This window comes from Perca fluviatilis, chromosome 15, assembly GCF_010015445.1.
Source record: "Perca fluviatilis chromosome 15, GENO_Pfluv_1.0, whole genome shotgun sequence".
Classification (NCBI taxonomy): Eukaryota; Metazoa; Chordata; class Actinopteri; order Perciformes; family Percidae; genus Perca; species Perca fluviatilis.
In genome coordinates this window covers 35,118,633-35,141,102 of record NC_053126.1, presented here as the reverse complement: position 1 = coordinate 35,141,102, position 22,470 = coordinate 35,118,633, and the positions used below count along the sequence as shown (strand labels likewise).

At 43.3% G+C, this 22,470-nt stretch overlaps 1 protein-coding gene across 2 annotated transcripts in view; it reads right to left on the bottom strand.

The window, feature by feature from the left end:
- rapgefl1 (Rap guanine nucleotide exchange factor (GEF)-like 1) overlaps positions 1–15,634 on the bottom strand; it is a 35,580-nt gene extending 19,946 nt beyond the window's left edge. The window contains exons 1-3 of one of the 2 annotated variants that reach the window (XM_039826227.1): positions 14,853–15,634; positions 14,286–14,519; positions 12,355–12,614 (exon numbers count right to left, since the gene is read on the bottom strand). In XM_039826227.1, coding sequence (XP_039682161.1) covers positions 12,355–12,614; positions 14,286–14,488 — 463 coding nt within the window. In that variant the 5' untranslated portion in view covers positions 14,489–14,519; positions 14,853–15,634. The remainder of the gene's footprint in view (positions 1–12,354; positions 12,615–14,285; positions 14,520–14,852) is intronic. The other variant, XM_039826226.1, reaches the window with a different exon arrangement.
- Between the last annotated feature and the right edge of the window lie 6,836 nt (positions 15,635–22,470).

Here is a 22,470-nt window from a genome sequence, read left to right as displayed (position 1 = left end):
TTGTTGTACTGCACATTGCTGCAGCTCCTCTTTTCACCCTGTGTGTTCCAGTCTCTGTTTTAGCTACAGAGTGAGACATTTCAACTTCTGTAACATCTTTGTTGTGTGGAATACCTGCAGAACGGAGACATGTAAGTAGTTCTATACAATTTATTTTGTAGATCAGGGTGAATTCCTGTGTGTCGTAGCAGTGTTTTGCCAATGAGAATGAGCTAGCATGCTAGCGCTAGCATTCTAACGGTTCGGCTAGTGACGTAGAAAGCCGTGCAGATTTTGACCAGCTCCCCAGGAGACTGAAGGCAGGACACATTCAGAAACCATATCTCACTCAAAACTTCAAAGTTTGTATGGGTTTGGAAGCACCAGAGACACAAAATAACACCCCAAATCCCATAATATGGGCACTTTAATGTGTGGATTATTTTCTGGATGAATGGATGAGTTGTTAGGTCTCTAAAATGTCAGAAAACTGTGACAAATGTGGATCAGTGTTTCCCAAAGCCCAAGATGAATGAGAGGAATAATGGAAGGAGAGTAAAGGAAGAATAAATAAGTAAGGATGGGAAAAGGGAAGGAAGGAAAGAAGATGGAAGAAAAGGGACGTACGTAGGGAAGGAGGAAGGGAAGAAAAGAAATGCAGAGAAGGAAGGATGAAAGGAAGGAGGATTCAGTTTCCTGTCCCAGAGGAGACAAGAAACTAGAAAATATCACACAAGTTTACCTGTTTTATCATCATCGATTGCAGCTCTAGATTAAATAAGAAAGAACACACAGAAAGGTGTCCGACTATCTGAGACTATTAAGCAGAGGGGAAGATTCCCACAAACATAAAAGTGAAGTTATGAACAGAAGATCAGAACGACTGAAGTTAAAATGTCAACGCTACAAAAAGCCCGCGGACGTGAGAACTGAAGCAGGGGACTACGAGTCCCAGGGTGCATTTCACGAACAAACATCCAATCGCAGAACTGAATGCTAGAGATGACACGTGCGTGCCGGGGTGTTAAACGCAGCCCTGGCCAGACTCCATGTAAATAATCAGGACTTTTATCAGCGTAAAAACACACTCCATTCAAAGTGGACAGAAACTAAATTAAACTACCAAAAGCTGTCGCGGTTCATCTTTCCACTGTTCCAACAATCACCACTCTGGTTTGGTTGAAATAAACCCTTAATTCACCCATTTACATGTGGAGATATGCTGGCTCTATACACGCTAAAAGTCCTGATTATTTACATGGAGTCTGGTGGAGATATGCTGGCTCTATACACCCTAAAAGTCCTGATTATTTACATGGAGTCTGGTGGAGTTTGGTGATGGGGATTTTGGGGCTCCCTCACTCTCTCTTTCCCTTCATTTCTCCTCTCTCTCTCTCTCTCTCTCTCTCTCTCCTCCCTCTCACTCCCTCCCTCCCTCCCACTCCTATCTTCCTAATGTGTGGTTGAGTGCCCGTTGCTATGTGAACCGGTGCTGAAGAGCCTCTCATGTGTGTGACTGCACACAGAACATGCGTGTCCGCATGATGCACGCAGGAAAACACAAACGTTTTCAACGTTCAAACCTGCAGAGAGGAGAGGACGAGAGGAGAGGAAGAGGAGCGAGTGGGCAGCGGGTTCACTTCTTCTCTCGTTTTTGTAAAGAGAGAAGTCTTCCTCCCACACGGATCAGAGCTGTCACACTGACTCTCTCTCTCTCTCCCTCTCTCTCTCCCTACAAAGAGGTTTCAAACACACAGTCTACACAGCGGCGCTCGATTACGGGAAAAAATCTGAATCAGGATTATTTAACTCGATTCCTCGTTGACTTTTGGAAGGATGTTGCATTCACTGAAGTGAAAAAAAACAGGGAAACGGTGAAACAAATCAACAGTGAAAACACCTTCAACTGGGACATCTCCCATACTTCTCCTGTTTGAACATTTGGTTCCTTCAGAAAACGGGACAAAACACAAGTTTACTTCTATTTGCAAAACCATTCCATTCCACCTTTCCATTCCACTATCCTTTCCTCCATTTCCATTATCTACCACAATCAACTTACCTTTCCTTATGTATCATCCTACCACTATCACATTTCCTATCTCCCCTTCACACTGCTGTCCCTTCACTACCACTATTTATACTATATAAGTTCCATCCACTAAATTGCATTTGCTGTCCTTTCAAATTGCTGGTCGTAGCTTTCATACCATATGTAATTTCCATTTAAAAAACCTAATCCTATCCTTTACTTCTATTCCACCTTCTATTCTCTGTCTTTTCATTCACTTCTAAAAATCTTTTCCAAGTGGTACACGGCTCATTTCTGCTCCTATACATTGTGTTTCAAAAAAAAAAAAAAAAAAAAAAAAAAAAAAAAAAAAAAAAAAAAAAAATTATATATTTACATATATATATACATATATATATATACACACATATATATACCACATATACATATATACCATATACATATATATATACCATATATATACACACATATATATATATATATACATATATATATACACACTCATATATATATATATATATATACTATATATACATATATATATATATATATATATATATATACATATATATATATATATAATATATAATATACACACATATATATATATATATATATATACATATACACATATATATATATACATATACACATATATATATATATATATATATATATATATATATATATATATATATATATATATATATATATATATATATATATATATATATATATATATATATATATATATATATATAGCCCTTGTTTGTATTGAAATTATGTATAACTATTATCAGACCGGCCCTGGCGGCCTCAAACCACTACCGGCCCACCAGGACAAGTCCCGACTCTCCCGATTGCCACTGACTCTCACTTCACCGGCCTACCCCCCGGGTCTGTTGTGAATGTCAGAGATAGCCACGCCCCCCTGATTTGCATATAAGAACTGGAAATAAATAGAGAGGGTAGTAAATCAATGTGGCATTAGGAAATAAAAGTCCACGGAAATAAATAAAAGTGGACTTATGAAATAAAAGTACCATGAAATAATTCAAAGTACAACCTTTAAATATATTTATTTAACTAGTTGATTTAATTTCTATATGACTATTTACATTTATGTAATTATTTATGTATTTATTGCCTCATTTATTTATTTCATGTGGGATTTCAAAGGGATATTTATTTATTGATTCATGTTTTCATGCATTTATTTGTTCATTTATTTAAAAGGTCTTATGCTATGAAAATTTCACTTTATGAGGTTTTTTAACATTAATATGCATCCCCCAGCCTGCCTATGGTCCCCCAGTGGCTAGAAATGGTGATAGGTGTAAACCGAGCCCTGGGTATCCTGCTCTGCCTTTGAGAAAATGAAAGCTCAGATGGACCAATCAGGAATCTTCTCCTTATGAGGTCATAAGGAGCAAGGTTACCTCCCCTTTCTCTGCTTTGCCCGCCCAGAGAATTTGGCCCACCCATGAGAGAGAGACATCATGGCTTTCAAACGAGCAAAGTGACAGTTGGTCAAGGCCACCCCCCCCCCTCTCCTCCTCAATAGCTACAAACACAGAAATGGCACATCCTAAGGAAAGCTCATTGTGGGACTGGCTCTAGTGGCTTTAATTCTGCACCAAGGCTGAATTTCGGGAAAGAGACTTCAGATACAGTATTAGGGGACCACTAAGGTCTATATAAAAGAGACTTCAGATACAGTATTAGGGGACCACTAAGGTCTATATAAAAGAGACTTCAGATACAGTATTAGGGGACCACTAAGGTCTATATAAAAGAGACTTCAGATACAGTATTAGGGGACCACTAAGGTCTATATAAAAGAGACTTCAGATACAGTATTAGGGGACCACTAAGGTCTATATAAAAGCATCCAAAGAGCACCATGTCATGGGACCTTTAATATTGAATAAAACTGCATTCCACAGTGCCCTGAATGAAACCTCCCTAGGGCTGAACTCACTCGGCCAACATTTGAATAGATTTTGCATATTTTGTATTTTAAAAAGGGGGAATACAAAAAGGTTAGAACAGGAAAAGCATGAAGGGAGATGTCCCAGTTGAAGGTGTTGTCACTGTTGATTTGTTTCACCGTTTCCCTGTTTTTTTTAACTTCAGTGAATGCAACACCTTTCCAAAAGCCAACGAGGCACTGTGTTCTATAGTCCCAATGTCTTACCGACCACAAATAACCCTGATTATGATTTCTAACCCCAGAGTCGAGCGGCCCTGAGAGAACGCGTACCTCGTTTCTTTCCAGCTGGAAAACAACTGAGATGGAAAGAAAGAGTTCTTTCAGAAGAAATGTTGTTTACGTTCTGCTTCACACAAAACACACACCTGAACACACCTGCCTCGACACGCCTCTGTGTGTGTGTGTGTGTGTGTGTGTGTGTGTGTGTGTGTGTGTGTGTGTGTGTTATATAAGAAGATTTGGGAGGTTTGTTCCTCTTTTGTGGAAGTGTCAGGAAACATATTGTCTCACACACGCACACATACACACACACACACACACACACACACACACACACACACACACACACAGAGAGACACACACACACACACACACAGAGACACACACACACACACACACACACAAACACACAGAGAAAGACAAACACAGATACACAGATACACAGAGAGAGAGAGACACACACACACACACACACACAGAGAGACACACACAGATACACAAAGAGAGAGAGAGAGAGAGAGAGAGAGAGAGAGAGAGAGAGAGAGACACACACACACACACAGACACACACACAGATGTGGGCTGATTGTGTTTTTCTGAAGCTTAATAAAATCCTCTTGGTCCAGCTGCTGCTGCTGAGGAACACCACGCTGCTGTCGCTCCGTTTGGATTTTTGGCCCCATGAATTAAAACATTTCTTAATCATCAATTAGTTAATATGTCCAGGAGGTGACAGTGCTGGATGGGTCTCTTATATTGGGATTTATTATGGAAGGAAGTGCTGTAGTAAGACACGACACAGTAACGTGAGCTAGTTCCACTCAGCGAGATTCAGAAGTGGAGTTAAAAACCTGCTGCTGGATTAACTTGTTCATGCAGCCGTTTGAAGGGTGTGAAGACATTAATGAAGGGCCGGTGTGTACATGTACTCATTACTGTCTAAATCCTCAGTCTGACTGACACACACACCCTCTCTCACACACACACACCCTCTCTCACACACACACACACACACACACACACACACACACACACACACACACACACACACACACACACAAACTTTTAAGACGAGTCATTTTAGTTTCTTGTAACAGCAAAAAATATCAAGTTTGACGCCAATTTAATTTACTGTAAGTCCACTTATTTTTTCCATTAATTCTATTTTTTGCTCTCCCGTATCAATCCAACTCCATCTTAAAAAGAAATGGTGGTTGTTTTGGGGGGTGATCTGGTCTGGTCGTGTCCATGTGGTGAAACACAATCCCAAAAACAACTGTTTTGGCACACATTGAATCCAAAGTGTGTCGGGTTAAAGGTGTGTGTGTGTGTGTGTGAGCAGGTAAAACCAGACCGGTGAGGAGCACGCCGAAACCTGAACAACATCAGACTCAAAGTCACACTGAAGCCCAGAAGGAAACGTTCACACCCAAATGCTTTCATACGAAGGGCCAAGAATGGATCTGCATGGAAGGCCACGGGCCAAAAATACATGTGTGTGTGTCAGGGTGCTTGTTTAACTATATTCATGGGGTCCAAAAACCGGGAGTCCAGTATACTTGTGGGGTCCCGACAGCTTTGTGGGGCCAAAATGCTGGACCCCACAAGTTCAAAGGGCTGTTTAAGGGTTAAGACTTGGTTGTTGACTTGGATTAGGGGATAGAATTAGGTTATGGTTAAGGTTAGGGTAAGGGTTAAGGTTAGGCATTTAGTGGTGATGGTTAAGGTTAGGGTAAGGGGCTAGGGAATGCATTATGTCAATGACAGGTCCCCACAAAGATAGTGCCACAAACTGTGCATCAGTGTGTGTGTGTGTGTGTGTGTGTGTGTGTGTGCGTCAGTGTGTGTGTCATTCGACAAAAACGGCGAAGGGCAACGTTATGAATCAAACTCCTGGCTTCTTTGTGCCGAAGCCTCTCGGAGACATGCTGAACATTAGCGGAGAAGTGTTGCATAATAACACTCTCACACTCACACAATGATGTGATGATAATGGATCCTCAGAGAGAGAGAGAGAGAGAGAGAGAGAGAGAGAGAGAGAGAGAGAGAGAGATTATTCAGGGCTGTGACGGGTGCAGAGGGAACAGCAGGACGTCTGTGGGACTTAATAAACGTGCGTTATCCTGCTAAGATGTCACGCTTTGTGCCCTCTCTCAACACGTTAGATTAACAACCAACCAATTAACACCCAGATGTAACGCTGCATGGTGATTGGGTTAAAAAAATGGATCTAAATGTCCTGGTTGTAGAACTTAAAGATTTAAAAACTGTTTTGTCCCAGCGGAAATCACACTGTTAAACTGTAGAATCACTTGCACGCAACGCACGAGCACCTTGGTCATGTACTAGCTGTAGAATTTCTGCATATAACTGCACAAGTCAATGTGGTCACGTACTGTGTTTTTATCATGTTTTATATGTTTAAAGGTTTTGTGTGTTGCATGTTATGTGGTGGTCTACAAAGTTTTAAGGATGTCCTGCATCTAAAACTGTAAACTTAGTTCACCTACGGGTACAAAGTAACCTGAACCTGAACCTGAAAGATAACAACCGGCTGAGATAACAAATCAATCACAAAGCATTCCTGGATGGGAGGAAAACGTGCGCTGGTTTATTGGCCGAAATGGGTTTCCTCAGGAGGGTGGCTCCCTTTGAGATAGGCCGAGACGCTCACTCCGGATTTCCACTGGATGCAGAACATCTGCGGACCGGCTCCGCTGCGTGTCTGATGCGTGCTCCGCCGTCCGTCAATAATCACCAGGTCCGGATTTGTTGCGGAACGGCTGCGGCCATGACTGACCGCTGTAGTCACGAGGACGCACGAGATCTCGCGAATTCATGTAGAATAGAACCACATATCCAACAACAGTTAGTTTCCATCCAGAGGAGTAGAGGGGAAACAGCTCTGTGCTGTGTTTTCAAGGTGTAGTGCAGGGAAATATGATCCGCCGTGAGCACACTGGACTTTATTTTAAAAATGAACCAGATGTTTTATTTTGCTTCTGTGCTTGACTTCCTGTTCCGCACTATCTGCCGTGTGCGGAATTGCTGCGGAGCTCTCCAGCGTCTGGCAAAAAAAGAAGCTCTGCGTATCTGGGCCGGAGCTGGGACGCAGTTGGAACGTAGCCGTTCTGCAGTCAGTGGAAACACACACACTGACTTTAATGGAAACCTAATGACTCCGCCGCCGTTCTGGAGCCGTTCTGCAGCCGGTGGAAATTGGGGGGGTCAGTCATCGGAGTAGAGCTGCTGCTCCTTTGCGTCGAAAGGAGCCAGTTGAGGTGGTCTGGTAAGGATGCCCCCTGGGCGCCTCCCTAGGGAGGGGTTCCAGGCACGGCCAGCTGGGAGGAGGCCTTGGGGAAGACTCAGGACTAGTTGGAGGGACGTCCAGCTGGGAGGAGGCCTTGGGGAAGACCCAGGACTAGGTGGAGGGACGTCCAGCTGGGAGGAGGCCTCGGGGAAGACCCAGGACTAGGTGGAGGGACGTCCAACTGGGAGGAGGCCTCGGGGAAGACCCAGGACTAGTTGCAGGCACGTCCAACTGAGAGGAGGCCTCAGGGAAGACTCAGGACTAGTTGGAGGGACATCCAGCTGGGAGGAGGCCTCGGGGAAGACCCAGGACTAGGTGGAGGGACGTCCCACTGAGAGGAGGCCTCGGGGAAGACCTTGCTGCTGCCCCTGCGACCCGACCTCGGATAAGTAGACAAAGATGGATGGATGGACGATCGTCTTGGGCGGCGCTAAGCTGCGGACGGACGGTGCCTCTGCAAAATAGCCTCAGGAAGGAACTTGTTTTGGTGGAACATGTGTACATTCAAAAGTAGTTTTAGTCGTGCAACAGAAAACTGAGATTGGACAGATAGTCTAGCTAGCTGTCTGGATTTACCCTGCAGAGATCTGAGGAGCAGTTAACCATAGTCCTCACAAATCCACCGGAGGTTAGAACGCCAACACAGAGACAGAGGAAGGGGACGGACATCTGGCCGAAATGAAGGACATCCGTCCATTTCCGTCGGCACCACAGCAATCCCGGAAGTGGAACGTCGTGGATATATAGACTAATATTACGATGACGACAATACAACTATAGATTGTGCAGCCTTCCTGTTTTGTCGGGATTAAGGGCTTTTCACACGGGGAGCGACACTCGGCCTGCGTAGTCGCGTGGATCTGCGGCGTCTCACTACGCTCCTCATGGGAAGGGACAACGCTCCGCTAGTAAACGGATGGCGATCAATGCGTGGTAACCATGGAGCTACTGTATCCCTGCCGTACAACTGAAGGAGATTAGCTGACTGTGGTCTCATATATCCCTGTAGGAGCCACATATTGTATGTTGTTTATTAGGGTTGGGCATCGTTTGGATATTAACGATTCTGATTCCAATTCAGATTCTTCCTTTCGTTTCCGGTTCTTATCGATTCTCGATTCCGATTCTTTGAGGGGTGGAGTTGAAACGGGTCACATACTTATTTCACAAATAAGAGGAAAGTTTTATTTTGATTCAGAGGTGGGTTGCAGCGGGGCTTTTTCAACGTAAAATAAAGCCACACTAGAGAGCCGCTTACTGTGCTCCAAGGCTGCCACACAACCACCGCCTGACAGCTACGGAAACCAAAACTTACGCATGTTAAATTTGGAACCCATGATCAGTTTTGAAACCAAATCCTCCAAACGATTCCAATAAAGAAATGATTCCGATGGAATCGTAATTTTTGAAATGATTCCAAGTAGGAATCAGTTCTCGATGCCCAACCCTATTGTGTATGGTCTTATTTATATTATTTATTGATTATTAACCAATATTGTACACTTATATTGTAGGTGATGGGCGTGTTCATCGCGGTTAGAGCGGAAGTGATAACATATTTGTTTGCTTCACCAGGGTATTTGGGGTTTTGACGGAGGGGGGGTGAGCCTGGGAGTGAACACTTTCTGTTGCCTGCCTTACGCACTTATTTCGACTCACAAAGTAACTTTATTTGGTAACTGCAGTGCTAGTTGTATTTTACGTGTGGAGGAATAAATCATTGCGATACAATCTCGAGCGCGTCACAGTGTGTTTATGCATCTCTCAGGGTTTAGTCCCTCGTGGCAGCACTTTGTTGGACTGCTTACAGCCGCAACAAGCCCTAATCACAGGTTGATTTATTACAAATAGTGTTAGAGTTCCCATGACATGGTTCTCCTTGGATGCTTTTATATAGGCCTTAGTGGTCCCCTAATACTGCATCTGAAATCTCTTTTATATAGGCCTTAGTGGTCCCCTAATACTGCATCTGAAGTCTTTTTTATATAGGCCTTAGTGGATCCCTAATACTGTATCTGAAGTCTCTTTTATATAGACCTTAGTGGTCCCCTAATACTGTATCTGAAGTCTCTTTTATATAGACCTTAGTGGTCCCCTAATACTGTATCTGAAGTCTCTTTTATATAGACCTTAGTGGTCTCCTAATACTGTATCTGAAGTCTCTTTCCCAAAATTCAGCCTTGGTGCAGAATTAGGACCAAGACTCCAGAACGGTCCATCTGAGCTTTCATTTTCTCAAAGGCAGAGCAGGATACCCAGGGCTCAGTTTACACCTATCACCATTTCTAGCCACTGGGGGACCATAGGCAGGCTGTGGGAACGCATATTAATGTAAAAAAAAACTCACTGACATTTTCATGCCATGGGACCTTTAATACTTGTCTTTCCTAACCACGGACTGTTATTGTTGATAGCTAAAGTTAGCTAAATTAGCATGGTCATAATTACGTATGTTACCTGATAAATCTTGTGCCATCTGACAAGCAGAAGCCCCGCTGATTATGTCCTGATGACTGCGCGTGGCGAGCACGAATGCGATAGTTTTCAAAGGATTGCGCCCGCTTGTCGTGTCAACTGTCAAACTGCCCGTGCCCCCCCACCCCACCTGCCCGCTTGCCTCTCATTGAAAATGAATTACGAGGAGCGACAATCGTTCCCAGTGTGAAAAAGGCCTTTAAGCTGCTAGCTAAATGTCCGCTAGCTGCTGGCTAATTTGTGCAGCGCTATGTCAACAAATGTAAATTTTAGGATTTTTTTTTTTTTGCTTTTGTGTTTAAAAAAAATATATATATTCTTTAAATGTCTTATTCTATAAACTGCTTAATATTAAAATACTAAAAGGTTTAGATGATCAAGGCATTAGATTTTTAAAAGAATTTTCTTTTTTAAATTTTTTTGGAATACTTTTTATTAATTTTTTCAACAAAAAAAGGGGGGTTTTCGTTAACATATTGTTGTAAATATCTAGCATTTCAAATTCAATTTGCAAAAAAATAAAAAAAATGAATTGTTTTTGTGTTTCTGGAAAAATACAAATGAAAACGTGGACGCAAACAAACACACCCTGCAGCCGCTGACAGGCAGCAACACACACACACACACACACATTCCTGCAGGAACACATATGTACACGCATGCATGCACACCCACTTCAGCTGTAATAAGCAGGCTGCGTTTCTGAAAGAGGACGGCAGCGATTATGTAACCACACACACACACACACACACACACACACACACACACACACGGCTGAACATCCTGCAGGAATCCAGCTTCTCTCTGCTCTGAATGTGACAATATTTTCTCAGAGATAGCGTGGAGGACGAACCCCGACCTGTCAGATTAAATCAGCTGCGTTCGCTCCTTCCTGCGCCAGCTGCTCCGTCTTTGCACGCGACACGTCCTCGGCTTTTAAAACGTGACGTCCTCAATATTTGACCATACCATCGCCGTCGGGTTAGAAAAAGGTCCCGTTTTGCCCGGACCGAGAGCCCCAAAACCCCCGAGAGATTCAGCGTACTGGAAGGAAACAGGAACTCCAGCCACTGGAGCGTCCCGCCCAACGATTCTTTGAGCTTTTAGCTCTTTGACTTCTCAGCGATAAAGAAAAGCAGCTTTGAGCAACAGATATGCAGTACTGAATATGTAGGCCTGGGTGGCGTTCAAACTATATACCAATACCGCTTCCTAAAACGATACTTTTTTCGATCCCAATTTCATAAAAAAAATCTATGGTAACACTTTACTTGAAAGTATCGACATAATCGTGACATGACACTGTCATGAACGTCTCATAAACTTTCTAAACAAGTAATAAACATTTATGACTTCAAGTTGACATCGTTTGGGTTGTCTTGATTATGACAAGTTGACATTAAATTTGTCTTGATTATGACAACTTGACATTAATCAAAGTGTCATTACCAGAAGTGGTCTTGGTCATGACAAGTTGACATTAAATTAGTTTGGGATGTCTTTGTAATGACAACTTGACATTAACCAGGATGACATTACCAGAAGATATATTTGTCATGACAACTTGTCCTTATTAAGACAACTTGACAGTAAACAGGATGACATTATGTAAAGTTGTCATGACAAATATATCTTCTGGTAATGTCATCCTGGTTAATGTCAAGTTGTCATTACAAAGACATCCCAAACTAATTTAATGTCAACTTGTCATGACCAAGACCACTTCTGGTAATGACACTTTGATTAATGTCAAGTTGTCATAATCAAGAGAACCCAAACAATGTGAACTTGTCATGACAAAAACCGAATGACACTTTATGACAGAAGTCATAAACGTTTATGACTTGTTTATAAGGTTTATGACACATTCATGACAGTGTCATGTCAGAGCTTTGACAGTGTCATGTCACGCTTATGACAATACCTTCAAGTAAAGTGTTACCAAATCTATTTTAAGAAAAACAAATGACAACGTTACATATTATGGCAAAACTCTTTGTATTTCTGTTCCAGCTGCGAGTCCGTGATCCGTCTCTGTGTAACGTAGAGTTTCTCTACGACGTGTAACGTTAGACAGCCAATCACAAATGTTATTAGATCTTGGTAGAAGCATGCTGCGTGCTGATTGGCTCCCTGGCGCTGACAGCTTTACTCCTTAGGTTATTGAGTGACAAGGCTTTTTTTGTTGTTGAAGACGCTCGGTTGTCACCCCTGCCTTTGGCGCTGGCTAAAAGCCACACCCACACCCCAACCCCCACCCACCCACCCCCACACACACAATTTCTTTTTGGCCCGTGGCCTTCCGTGCAGCTACATTAGAAACAATCCGAAAGTTCCCCGTCTCACCTGTGCAGATCCCGGAGCGTTTTCCCGCCGCGCTGTCCAGCAGAGCAAGGGTCAGGTTGTCCGGTGTGTCGGGAGGAAGGGGCGTCCCCCCACCGCTCCCTCCGCCGCTGCTCTCCGTGATCAGACTGGCCTCAGAGCTCTGCTCGTCGCTGGACAGAGACGGGCTGCGGACGTCTCCGGAGCCGTTGGCGCTGCCGGGTGCCGGGACCACACCGGGCCCAGTGGCTGAGGGCCAGGAGGGGGGGTCCTCACTGTCGGGGCTGCAGGAGGGCGGGGTAGGGGTCAAAGGTCACAGTTTAGACCAACAATCACCACTCTGGTTAGGTTGAAATAAACCCTTAATTCACCCATTTACATCTGGAGATATGCTGGCTCTATACACTGATTATTTACATGGAGTCTGGTGGAGATATGCTGGCTCTATACACGCTAAAAGTCCTGATTATTTACATGGAGTCTGGTGGAGATATGCTGGCTCTATACATGCTAAAAGTCCTGATTATTTACATGGAGTCTGGTGGAGATATGCTGGCTCTATACACACTAAAAGTCCTGATTATTTACATGGAGTCTGGTGGAGATATGCTGGCTCTATACACGCTAAAAGTCCTGATTATTTACATGGAGTCTGGTGGAGATATGCTGGCTCTATACACGCTAAAAGTCCTGATTATTTACATGGAGTCTGGTGGAGATATGCTGGCTCTATACACGCTAAAAGTCCTGATTATTTACATGGAGTCTGGTGGAGATATGCTGGCTCTATACACGCTAAAAGTCCTGATTATTTACATGGAGTCTGGTGGAGTTTGGTGATGGTGATTTCGGGGCTGTTTCATGTTAAACTAAAAGGATCTTACTCTTTAACTAAAAGGTCTATCTCTGTAGGGATCCTTTCATAATAATCTGAGTCTGTCAGCAGCAACAACAGAACTTTTAGTGGACTCTAACTGCTGCTGAACATTAGTCCTGTAGGGTTACATTACAGCTTGGTTCCTGTTTAATACTGGACCAGTTACACAGATTGTTGTTCTCATCAGACACTCAGACACACAAACATGGAGACATAGTGTCCAGGTTGAAAAAAAACGGTAGTTACCCATTAGTTTAAATCATAATCAGGGGGCCTTCAGGGGAGCACAGTGTCATTGTTCCCCCTTTCAGATTAATCACTAAAGTATGTATTGTAAAAGTAAAAGTATTTACATCTGTGAGCGTTTCATGTACAGGTGACTACATCACCCCCCCCTCCTCCCCCTTATCTTGACAGGGTTGCCCTATGGCCCGGGAAAGTTAATATTACAACCTACACTGTAAAAAGTGCTTAGTTGTAACAACTTCAAAATCGGGTGAACTACCAGTCCGAATGTCAGACGACCCTGATTATTTTTATAATTATTTTTCACGGTTTTGACACTTTGCGTGTAGTTACGTCTTTTTTCCCCCGAAGTGAAATTTTTTTTTTGCAATGTTTTTTTTTTATTACTTTTTGACGGGTTTTTTTACGAACGCTCTTCTGCTGTTTTTTTCCGAAGTTTGACTTTGTTTTCAATGTTTATGTTAATTTAGACTTTTTTTAAATTTTTTTTTTTACTTTTGACGCTTTTGAAGTTTTTTTACGCTTTTTTTGTTGAAGTTTGACCTTTTTCCGATGTTTTTTACACTTTGGACGGTTTCTACATTTTTGACTTTTTTTCTCAACGTTTTTGCCGCTTTGTTTCTGACTTTTTTGCCGCTTTTTTCGCGACACTTTCGACATTTGTTTAACTTTTTTTTCAGTGGTTTTTTTTCACGCTTTTGACATTTTTTCAAATTTTCTTTTCGACCTTTTTTCCCCTTCTTCGTAAAAAAACAAACAAAAGAACTATTTGTATAGGAACCAGTGGAGAATTGTAGAATTGTTTTTTCACGTTTTCACCGTGACGTCTGACCTGAACACCTCCCGGGCCTGGCCGCTCTCCGGTGACGTCTCCCTGAAGAAAGGAACGACCCGGGACAGACTGGCCCTCCGGCGGGACGCCCCTGTCCCCCCGCTGGCCTTGTCCGCCACGCCGCCGACAAACCCCCCGGCCCGGGTCAGCGCCGTGGTCTGCTTCTTCAGGAACTTTTCCAGCGGTTTCATCCCCGCCGGCATGTTGGGACGCTGGGCGGCTGGAGAGACGCTGCTGGGACAAGTAGTCAGATTACTGCAGCAAAAGTACTACCACCACACAGTAAAACACACTCTGTTACAAGTTACAAGTCCTGCAGTGTCAGTATCATCAGGAAAATGTAGTTACCGTATTAAAACAAGTGTAAAGGATCCAAACAGAGTGTGTGTGTGTGTGTGTGTGTGTGTGTGTGTGTGTGTGTGTGTGTGTGTGTGTGTGTGTGCAGGAATCTTAATGTGTGAAGTAACTAGTAACTAAAGCTGTAACGGATGAATGTAATGGAGTAAAAAGTCCAATATTTCTCTCTGAAATGTAGCGCAGTAGAAGTAGAAAGTGGCCTTAAAGTACCTTAAATTTGTCTCCTTGAGTGCAGTACTCGAGTAAATGTACTCGATTACATTCCACCACTGGAGGTGGAGACTTAAAAGGATGGTGCTGGTGATGCAGAGTCGGGGGGGGGCTACATCATCCAGCTCCCGCGGGTCTAGAGGGGAGCAGGTGTGCGCGCGGGGCTGCTCTCCGGAACAACAGCACCGGGGGGGCTTTTAACCCATCGGTGTAGACGGAGGGGTCGGTAAAGGTGTGCTGTAGAGTCCTCCGGATAATATCACCGCGCCGTGATATTTAAATTAACACCTTTTTTTTTTTTTTTTTTTTTCAAAACATAAATAAATTCCCCGAGAAACCTGCTCCGTGCGGCCACTCCTCCCCCCGGCTACACCGCGTCCTCCTCCCCGCTCTCTGCAGCGGCCGCGTAAACGTCAAGCTCCGGGGGGAAAGATTGCTCCCGTCCGTAGGCGGAAAAAAGAACCGAGAATATGAAAACCACCAAACCGAGCTGTCCGTCTCCGCTTGGCGTCTCCGCAGATTTCTCCGGTGGTTTCTTATCCTTTTTTCCCCCGTTAAGGTGGACCGACCGAAAGACCGTGTGCAGCGGCGGACTCCTCCGCGATATCTCCGAGATAAACTGCGGATCAAATCATCGACGTTGCTGGATTTTCTTCTCCCCCCTCCCTCCCTGCGTTTCGCGGTTGTTCCTCCTTCACACACACCTGGAGGATAAAACCAAACCCGCCCGGCGCGGTGCGTTCGGGTGCTGTAGGTTTTCTCAGCAGCAGCGGCGGCGGTTGGTGTTGGTGTTTTTACTGCAGCAGGCTCTCTCTCTCTCTCTCTCTCTCTCTCTCTCTCTCTCTCTCTCTCTCTCTCTGTGCCTCCCTCTCCGCTAAATTAGTGGGATGAGAAGTGACTCGTAACATTCTCACTCCCCCCTCCCTCTACCCCCCCACCCCTCTCTGATCTGCTGCAGTTGCGCGCTCCCGACAGCACCGGGCTTGCGCATGCACATTTACTTCCAGTGCTGTAAAATTGATGGAAATGAAAATATCCCTGACGACAAGCAGCAGGAATATTCATCAGTAAATAGACACCGATTCTATGGAATAACAATATTTTGATCAATATTAAATAAATACATAAATACCTACATTTATCTAAATAAATAAATGAGGCAATAAATATCTATAGACAAATAAACAAATGATATATATTTGTTATATAGTTCAATAAATAATTACGTTCTATATTGACTCATTTATATATTTAGATTTACATTTATTTAATTCCAGATGTGTTTCATAGTTTTCAAGTTTCTATATCAGAAATTTGGGTTTCCTTCAACCAAATTGTCCAAAAAAATACACGATCAATTCACTACTTTCATTGAATTTGGGTGTTTTTTTCAATTTCATAGCATTAAAAAAAAAAAAAAGAACATTAAAAAAGTGACAAATATTTCAAAGAAAAACTTTAAAAAGGTGATAAAAAAAAATCTTGTGGAAAAAGAAATAATTGACAAAAATGTCACAAAAACAATTACGCAAAAACGCAGAAAAATAATAAATATATTTTTACAAATAAAACAATATGACAAAACAATACTACAAAAAGTGTCGATAAAGTTGACCAAAGCGTTGAAAAAACAGTTTTTAATTTCATTTAAAGGTTTGACCCAGAAAAACTAAAAGTTGCAGCGTGGACAATAAGACAACACGAGGATTAAGCTATTATTTAATAAATGAGAAACTTTCAACATAATCCCCAGTAACAGAGAGTCAGATAGTGTTAAGGGGGGGGGGGCATTAAGTCCGACTCAGTGGGGAGTGAAACTGAAGCAGAGGGACAGACAGAGCTGTAGCCGAGCCAAAGTAGAACACTTTCTAATTCATTAACTTTATCAGTTATCAGGCAAATAAAACACTGATACAGATCATCTGCAGACTGCCAAAAAAATAAACGTCCCGACAATCGGCCAGGGCCGATATTCAGTCTCTCCCTAACCCTAACCCTAACCACTCGAGGTCAGTTGTGTTCAAACTCCGCTCCATTCAGGACGTGTCTTTTTTTAAGAGCACATGCAATAAAAAGGGAAGTTTATATATATGACGCACCGTGATGCGTCATATATATAAACCATGGCAACCAACCGTGTGAAAGAGACCAGTGAGCCTTTATTCATCTGCGTGTATGTGGTCATTATGTGTTGTAATCTGATCATTGATGGTCACAGTTTCATAACCGCAAACGGTAACGGGAGACAGACACACACACACACACACACACACACACACACACACACACACACACACTGACTCCTCCTCCTCCTCCTGTATGCATGGCCGACTCCTCCAGGAGGAGCAGTCTGCAATATGTTCCGGTAAACTGACACCGCCTCCATCAGGGAGGAGAGGACTCACATTTATTCTCTAGAGACAACGTGTCCTCACGCTCACGTGACCCGCCGGCAGTCGCTTGTCGGGCGTAAGTTGTCTCACAATGTGATACGGACTTGTTCGCGAGAGCGCGCTGCCTGGCTCACGGTTAAGTTTGGTTACGTACAGGTTAAAGGCCGACTCCATCTAAGTTATTTTCCGGGGTTTTTTCAAACGGAAACGTCCACTCGGCCTCTGCAAAAAGCAGTGACGTAGGTTACCTCGGTCGGCTTCTCAATTAGATTAGGAATAATGTGAACGCTAGCACTAGCTGAGTCTACGTTAGCGGCGCTAAGTTCCGCAATAACGGCACAGTGGCTAAGCGGTATGGAAAGCCAAACAGTTCAAATACACGTGATTTCTCACACGTAGACAACGCATTGTCAACGTGTTGTTAATGTGTTGTTTACACGTGAGAAAACACGTGAATTTGAACTGTTTGGCTTTCCATACTGCCGCGGACGCCATGTTAAACGTGGGGTATACTCACCGCAGCCGCCATGTCGCGCACCATTGTGACGTCACGGGAGCGCCGTAACTGTTTATACTCGCGCGTGGTGGTGGTGACACTAGCTGCGGTCTTCTCCTGAACAGAGGTGGCGCTAATGAGCAAAGGCTACCGACTTTGCTCTTTCTACGGACTAGAAGAAGAAGAAAAAGGTAAACAACGGCAGAACTAGCAGCAGCTTTGATGTCAATGCTTCGATTTGATTGGATGAGCTACTTGGTGGGATCGAGCCTTTCATTCACCATAAAAGAGCTCATCTTAACCAGTAGGTTTACCAGAGAGACCTGCAGTCACTCTGAGAGTCCTGGCACCACGTTGCTCTCGAGCTCGTCCAGGCCTCCTTTTCCGCTTTGCCGCTGAAAAACAAATAGTGGTGCGCACCATCTGGTCGCGCACTCAAAATCCCGTCAGATTGGCGTGCGTCAGATTGGCGTGCGCCAGCTCGGCCGCGGTCACTGTCAAACGGCCCTTAGGCAGCACATAACACCGACTAACTTAGCGATGGAGGCAGTGGTAGAACAGCAGCTCCCGTGTTCTTTCAACCAAACTGCCCAAAAATAACATGGATAGTTCCATACACTAAACTGCTGTAATTATGCATCAACGTACGTTCCTCTGATCTTAATCGTTAGCTAGTAATTCATAATTTCTGGGTTTTTTAACTCAAAATTAGGCATAATTTTATATAAGTCAGGTCTATTGACCATGCATTACGAACATAAGTGTAAAACTGTAAGTGATAAGTTGGAATGAAGAGGAGAAGAGAAGAGAAGAGAAGAGAAGAGGAGAGAAGAGAAGAGAAGAGGAGAGGAGAGGAGAGGAGATGAGAGGAGAGCCGTGGTTGAGCCCAGACTCCGCCGGGTGATGTGGAGCGACCGAGAAAAGCGTTTGTGGAACAGCAACAACCGAAAGACCCAACAAGGGAGGTCAGCTTCAGACTGTCACTGTCCTACAAGACAACAAGACAAAGACAGTGTGTGTGTGTGTGTGTCTGTGTCTGTGTGTTACATAATACTGTCTGAGTGTGTGTGTGTATGTGTATGTGTGTGTGTGTGTGTGTGTCAGCAGGATGACAGAATGGGAGCTCACTTCTGCACACGCTCAGTGTCTCTCTCTGCTGGCTTAAGTGACACACACACACACGCTTGAGTGACGCACACACACAGACACACACACACACAAACTCAGACAGACACACACGCTTGAGTGACACACAAACACACAAACTCAGACAGACACACACGCTTGAGTGACACACAAACACACGCACGCGCTTAAGTGGCACACACACAGAGACACATACACTCAGACACAGATACACACACACACACACACACACACACACACACACACACAGGTTGCAGCTCAGGATGTAGAGCGGTCGCCTACCAATTGGAAGGTTGGTGGTTCGATTCCTGGCCCTATGTTAAAGCACTTTGAGTTGTCGTTAAGACTAGAAAAGCGCTATATAAATACAGTCCATTTACACACACACACGCTTCAGTGACACACACAGAGATACATACACTCAGACACACACACTAAACTGTGTGTAGATGGTGTGTTGCGGTTAAGGCGGAACTTTACAGAAAAAAGGGGGGGTCATGAACATGTCAAATGTAAAGAGTTAAATGTGTGATGAGTGGACAGAGCCTGGCATTCCCCTGTTTCCAGCCTTTATGCTAAGCTAAGCTAAGCTAAGCACCTTCCGACTCCTGCATGTGTCTGTATCTGTGTGTCTGCATGTGTGTCTGTGCATCTGTTCATTTGTGTGTTTCCGTGTCAGCGTGTTTGTGTGAGAGAAACACTGAGGTATGAGTGGTCGAGCAGCTGTTACATCATCGATAACGAGCCAATTACAAGGCAGGAGGCTCTTCATTTTCTGAAACCGTTACAAAACAGTTACATCATCGCCGTCTTCCGAGCTCAGCTGTCAATCGGCGGCTCATCGCCATGGTTACCACCGACTCCTGAACAACAGGACGCCGCGACGCAGGGATAAAGTTGTGTGGGTTTGAATCTCTGAATGACTCGTCGTCCAACAGCCGAGTCCCTCTCCGTGCTCAGCTGCTGTTGAATATTAAAGACGCTGTCTGCACTCCGATTGGCTGTCAGAGCATGTCAATCCGATTACATAAGAGCTCCCGCCCCCCTCTGAATATTCATGTCAACGGCCAGAGCAGCTGACAGAGGTTAGAATGAATAAAAAGATTTTAATGAGGAAGGAAAGTAGAAAGGAGCAAGAGAAAGAGGAGAGAAGGAAAGAAATGAGTAATAAAAGCATAAAGGAGGAAAGAAAAAAGGGGGAAAGAGGAGGAAAGGAGGAATTAAATAAGAAGAAAAGACAGAAAGGAGCAAAGTAAAAAAATAAAGGTAAAGTAGCTAAGGAGGACACAAAAAGAGGGAGGAAAGACAAAGGAAAGAAATTTGTAAGAAAGATACAAAAGTACAGTACCTAAGAAGGACCCAAAAACAAAGAGTAAAGTAAGAGAAGAAAGGAGAAACAAAGAAAGGGTGTAAAGTAGCTGAAGAGGAAGCAAAGGACATAGGAAAGAAAGAGGGAACTAACCTTTTTAGAGATGAGAAAAAAAAAACTTGAATAATTTTAATATAATTATGTTTTTATTGATCCTGTGTGGACAATGTTCTCCACACACACAAACAGAAAACCATCTATGCATCATCATCATCGTGGTAACAGTGACAAAAAACAAACAAACGAAGGCGTCACAGTGAACCAGGGCTGCACCATTAATCGCAATTTTATAAGATTTTATAAGATACATGGGCTATGGGAAACCGAAACTCTAAGGACCTTAACGTACAATATTAAATGAAGCTAACGGTTGACAATACAGTGACGTGAGCTATTTAAATTAGCTGATAAATGGTTAAACATGGTGCATCTCCATGTGTACTTTGTCCACAACAATCCTACCAATCGCTCCCAAAACGTCCCAGTTAGTCATTAAATCCACATTAACATTTTCTCTGTAAATCTCTACAACCATTCCCTGGAAGAACCAAGCCGGCCCGTCTTGCTGCACCTTCCACGTCTTCTTCACAGCTTGACATTTTCAGCGTGTCAGCTAGCTCGGAGGTTGTTGTCGTTTCCTGAAGAGAACGGAGTTTGAGAAGGACAACACATGGAGAGAGGAAGAGGAGGGGCATCCGGCAGCAGAACAGGAAATTATACTGGAAATGTTCTTCCGATGAGCGTGACTACAGTTACGGTTGAAAAAGCCAGAAATGAACAACTTTGTAGATTTGACATATTCCGATTATTCAAATCAACGGCCATTTGATTACACGGAAGTGATTTTTGTGTCCAGCCTGATTTATGTAAGTGTGTGTGGAGTGTGTGTGCGTGCGTGCGCGTGGAGTGTGTGTGTTTGTAGTGTGGAAAAAAATTAAATAAAATAAAAACCCAACAAGGCAGACGATCCAATACGGTTTTTGTCTTCCCTTCTGGTACAAATAAGCCTCCGTATTTAACCGTTAGTTATCGGATTCTCTTCGTAAGTCATCAGAAGGATGTGAAATGACAGATCACGTCGTTCAGTCAGGAACAAACAACTCGATCGGCTTTTAATTTGACATCAAACCACAAAACACTTCATTCTTTTAACTTTAATGGAAAAACAAATGAGAAAAACACTTTCAATAACTTTTTCCCTCCCCCATCTCTGAAAAGAAACGTTGTTTTGTTGCAGGACAGACGAACAAGGAAGTGGTTCTCTCAGTGTTTAGCCTCGTTAAAACAAAATAAATCATCCTAATTTCACTTCTGGCATTTACTAAACAATAGAAAACAAAAAAAAAACAACAGTATTAAAAGTAAAACATTTAATAGAAAAAAAGAAGAAAAAAAGGTAAAGAAATCAGAGCTAAAGCCCCGCGGCTCCTTTGCCGTGTCTCTAAATTAAATCCACCGTTTAACATTCGAGGTCCCTGCCGATGCGCTCTCAATCTGCAGCACTAGTAGTTTTTATTAGAATATGATTACCGCTCTATTTCATCTCTTCAAGCTTCTATATAAACATTTAGATTTTCTATGTACAGCAACAGACAACGCCTCCAAACATGCAGCGGCAGCAGGTTCTAACAGAACGGACTTTTGGGCAACTTTTAGTTTCACCTTTCTGCTAAATGGAAAAAGAGCCGCTGTCAGACAACCAACAGAGACGAGCAGCTTCACCGAGTTTTAAAATACGCCTCGTTTAATTAACCCTCGTGTTGTCTTCACCGTCATCCATCAACTTGTCATTCCGGGTCAAAATTGAAAACCGCGTTTTTAAAAATAAAATAAAATAAAGTCTCGAGATCAACTGAAAATGAACCGGGGTTCTCAAATTTGACGGGCGCAAGTTTTGGTTTCCGTAGCGGCGGCCGCCGTACTTCCAGCAGGCGCTGATGTTTAGATTTAGAAATTTATTAGAAAATAAAGTCTCGAGATCAACTGAAAATGAACTGGCGGGAACATTTGTTAGTTTTCTGACATTTAATCAAGGTAGCAGCCTGTCGAGAGCGCAGATTAACCGAGCATAAATCAGATGAACAGTAGAGATTTTTTAAATCTAAGTTTCCATTTATAAGTCAGTCATAGCAACGTAAGAACGGCTGTCTGTCTCTCTCTGCCTGCCTGGAGGGAAAAACATCCAAAATGAACAGACTCCCCCCAGCTGTAACA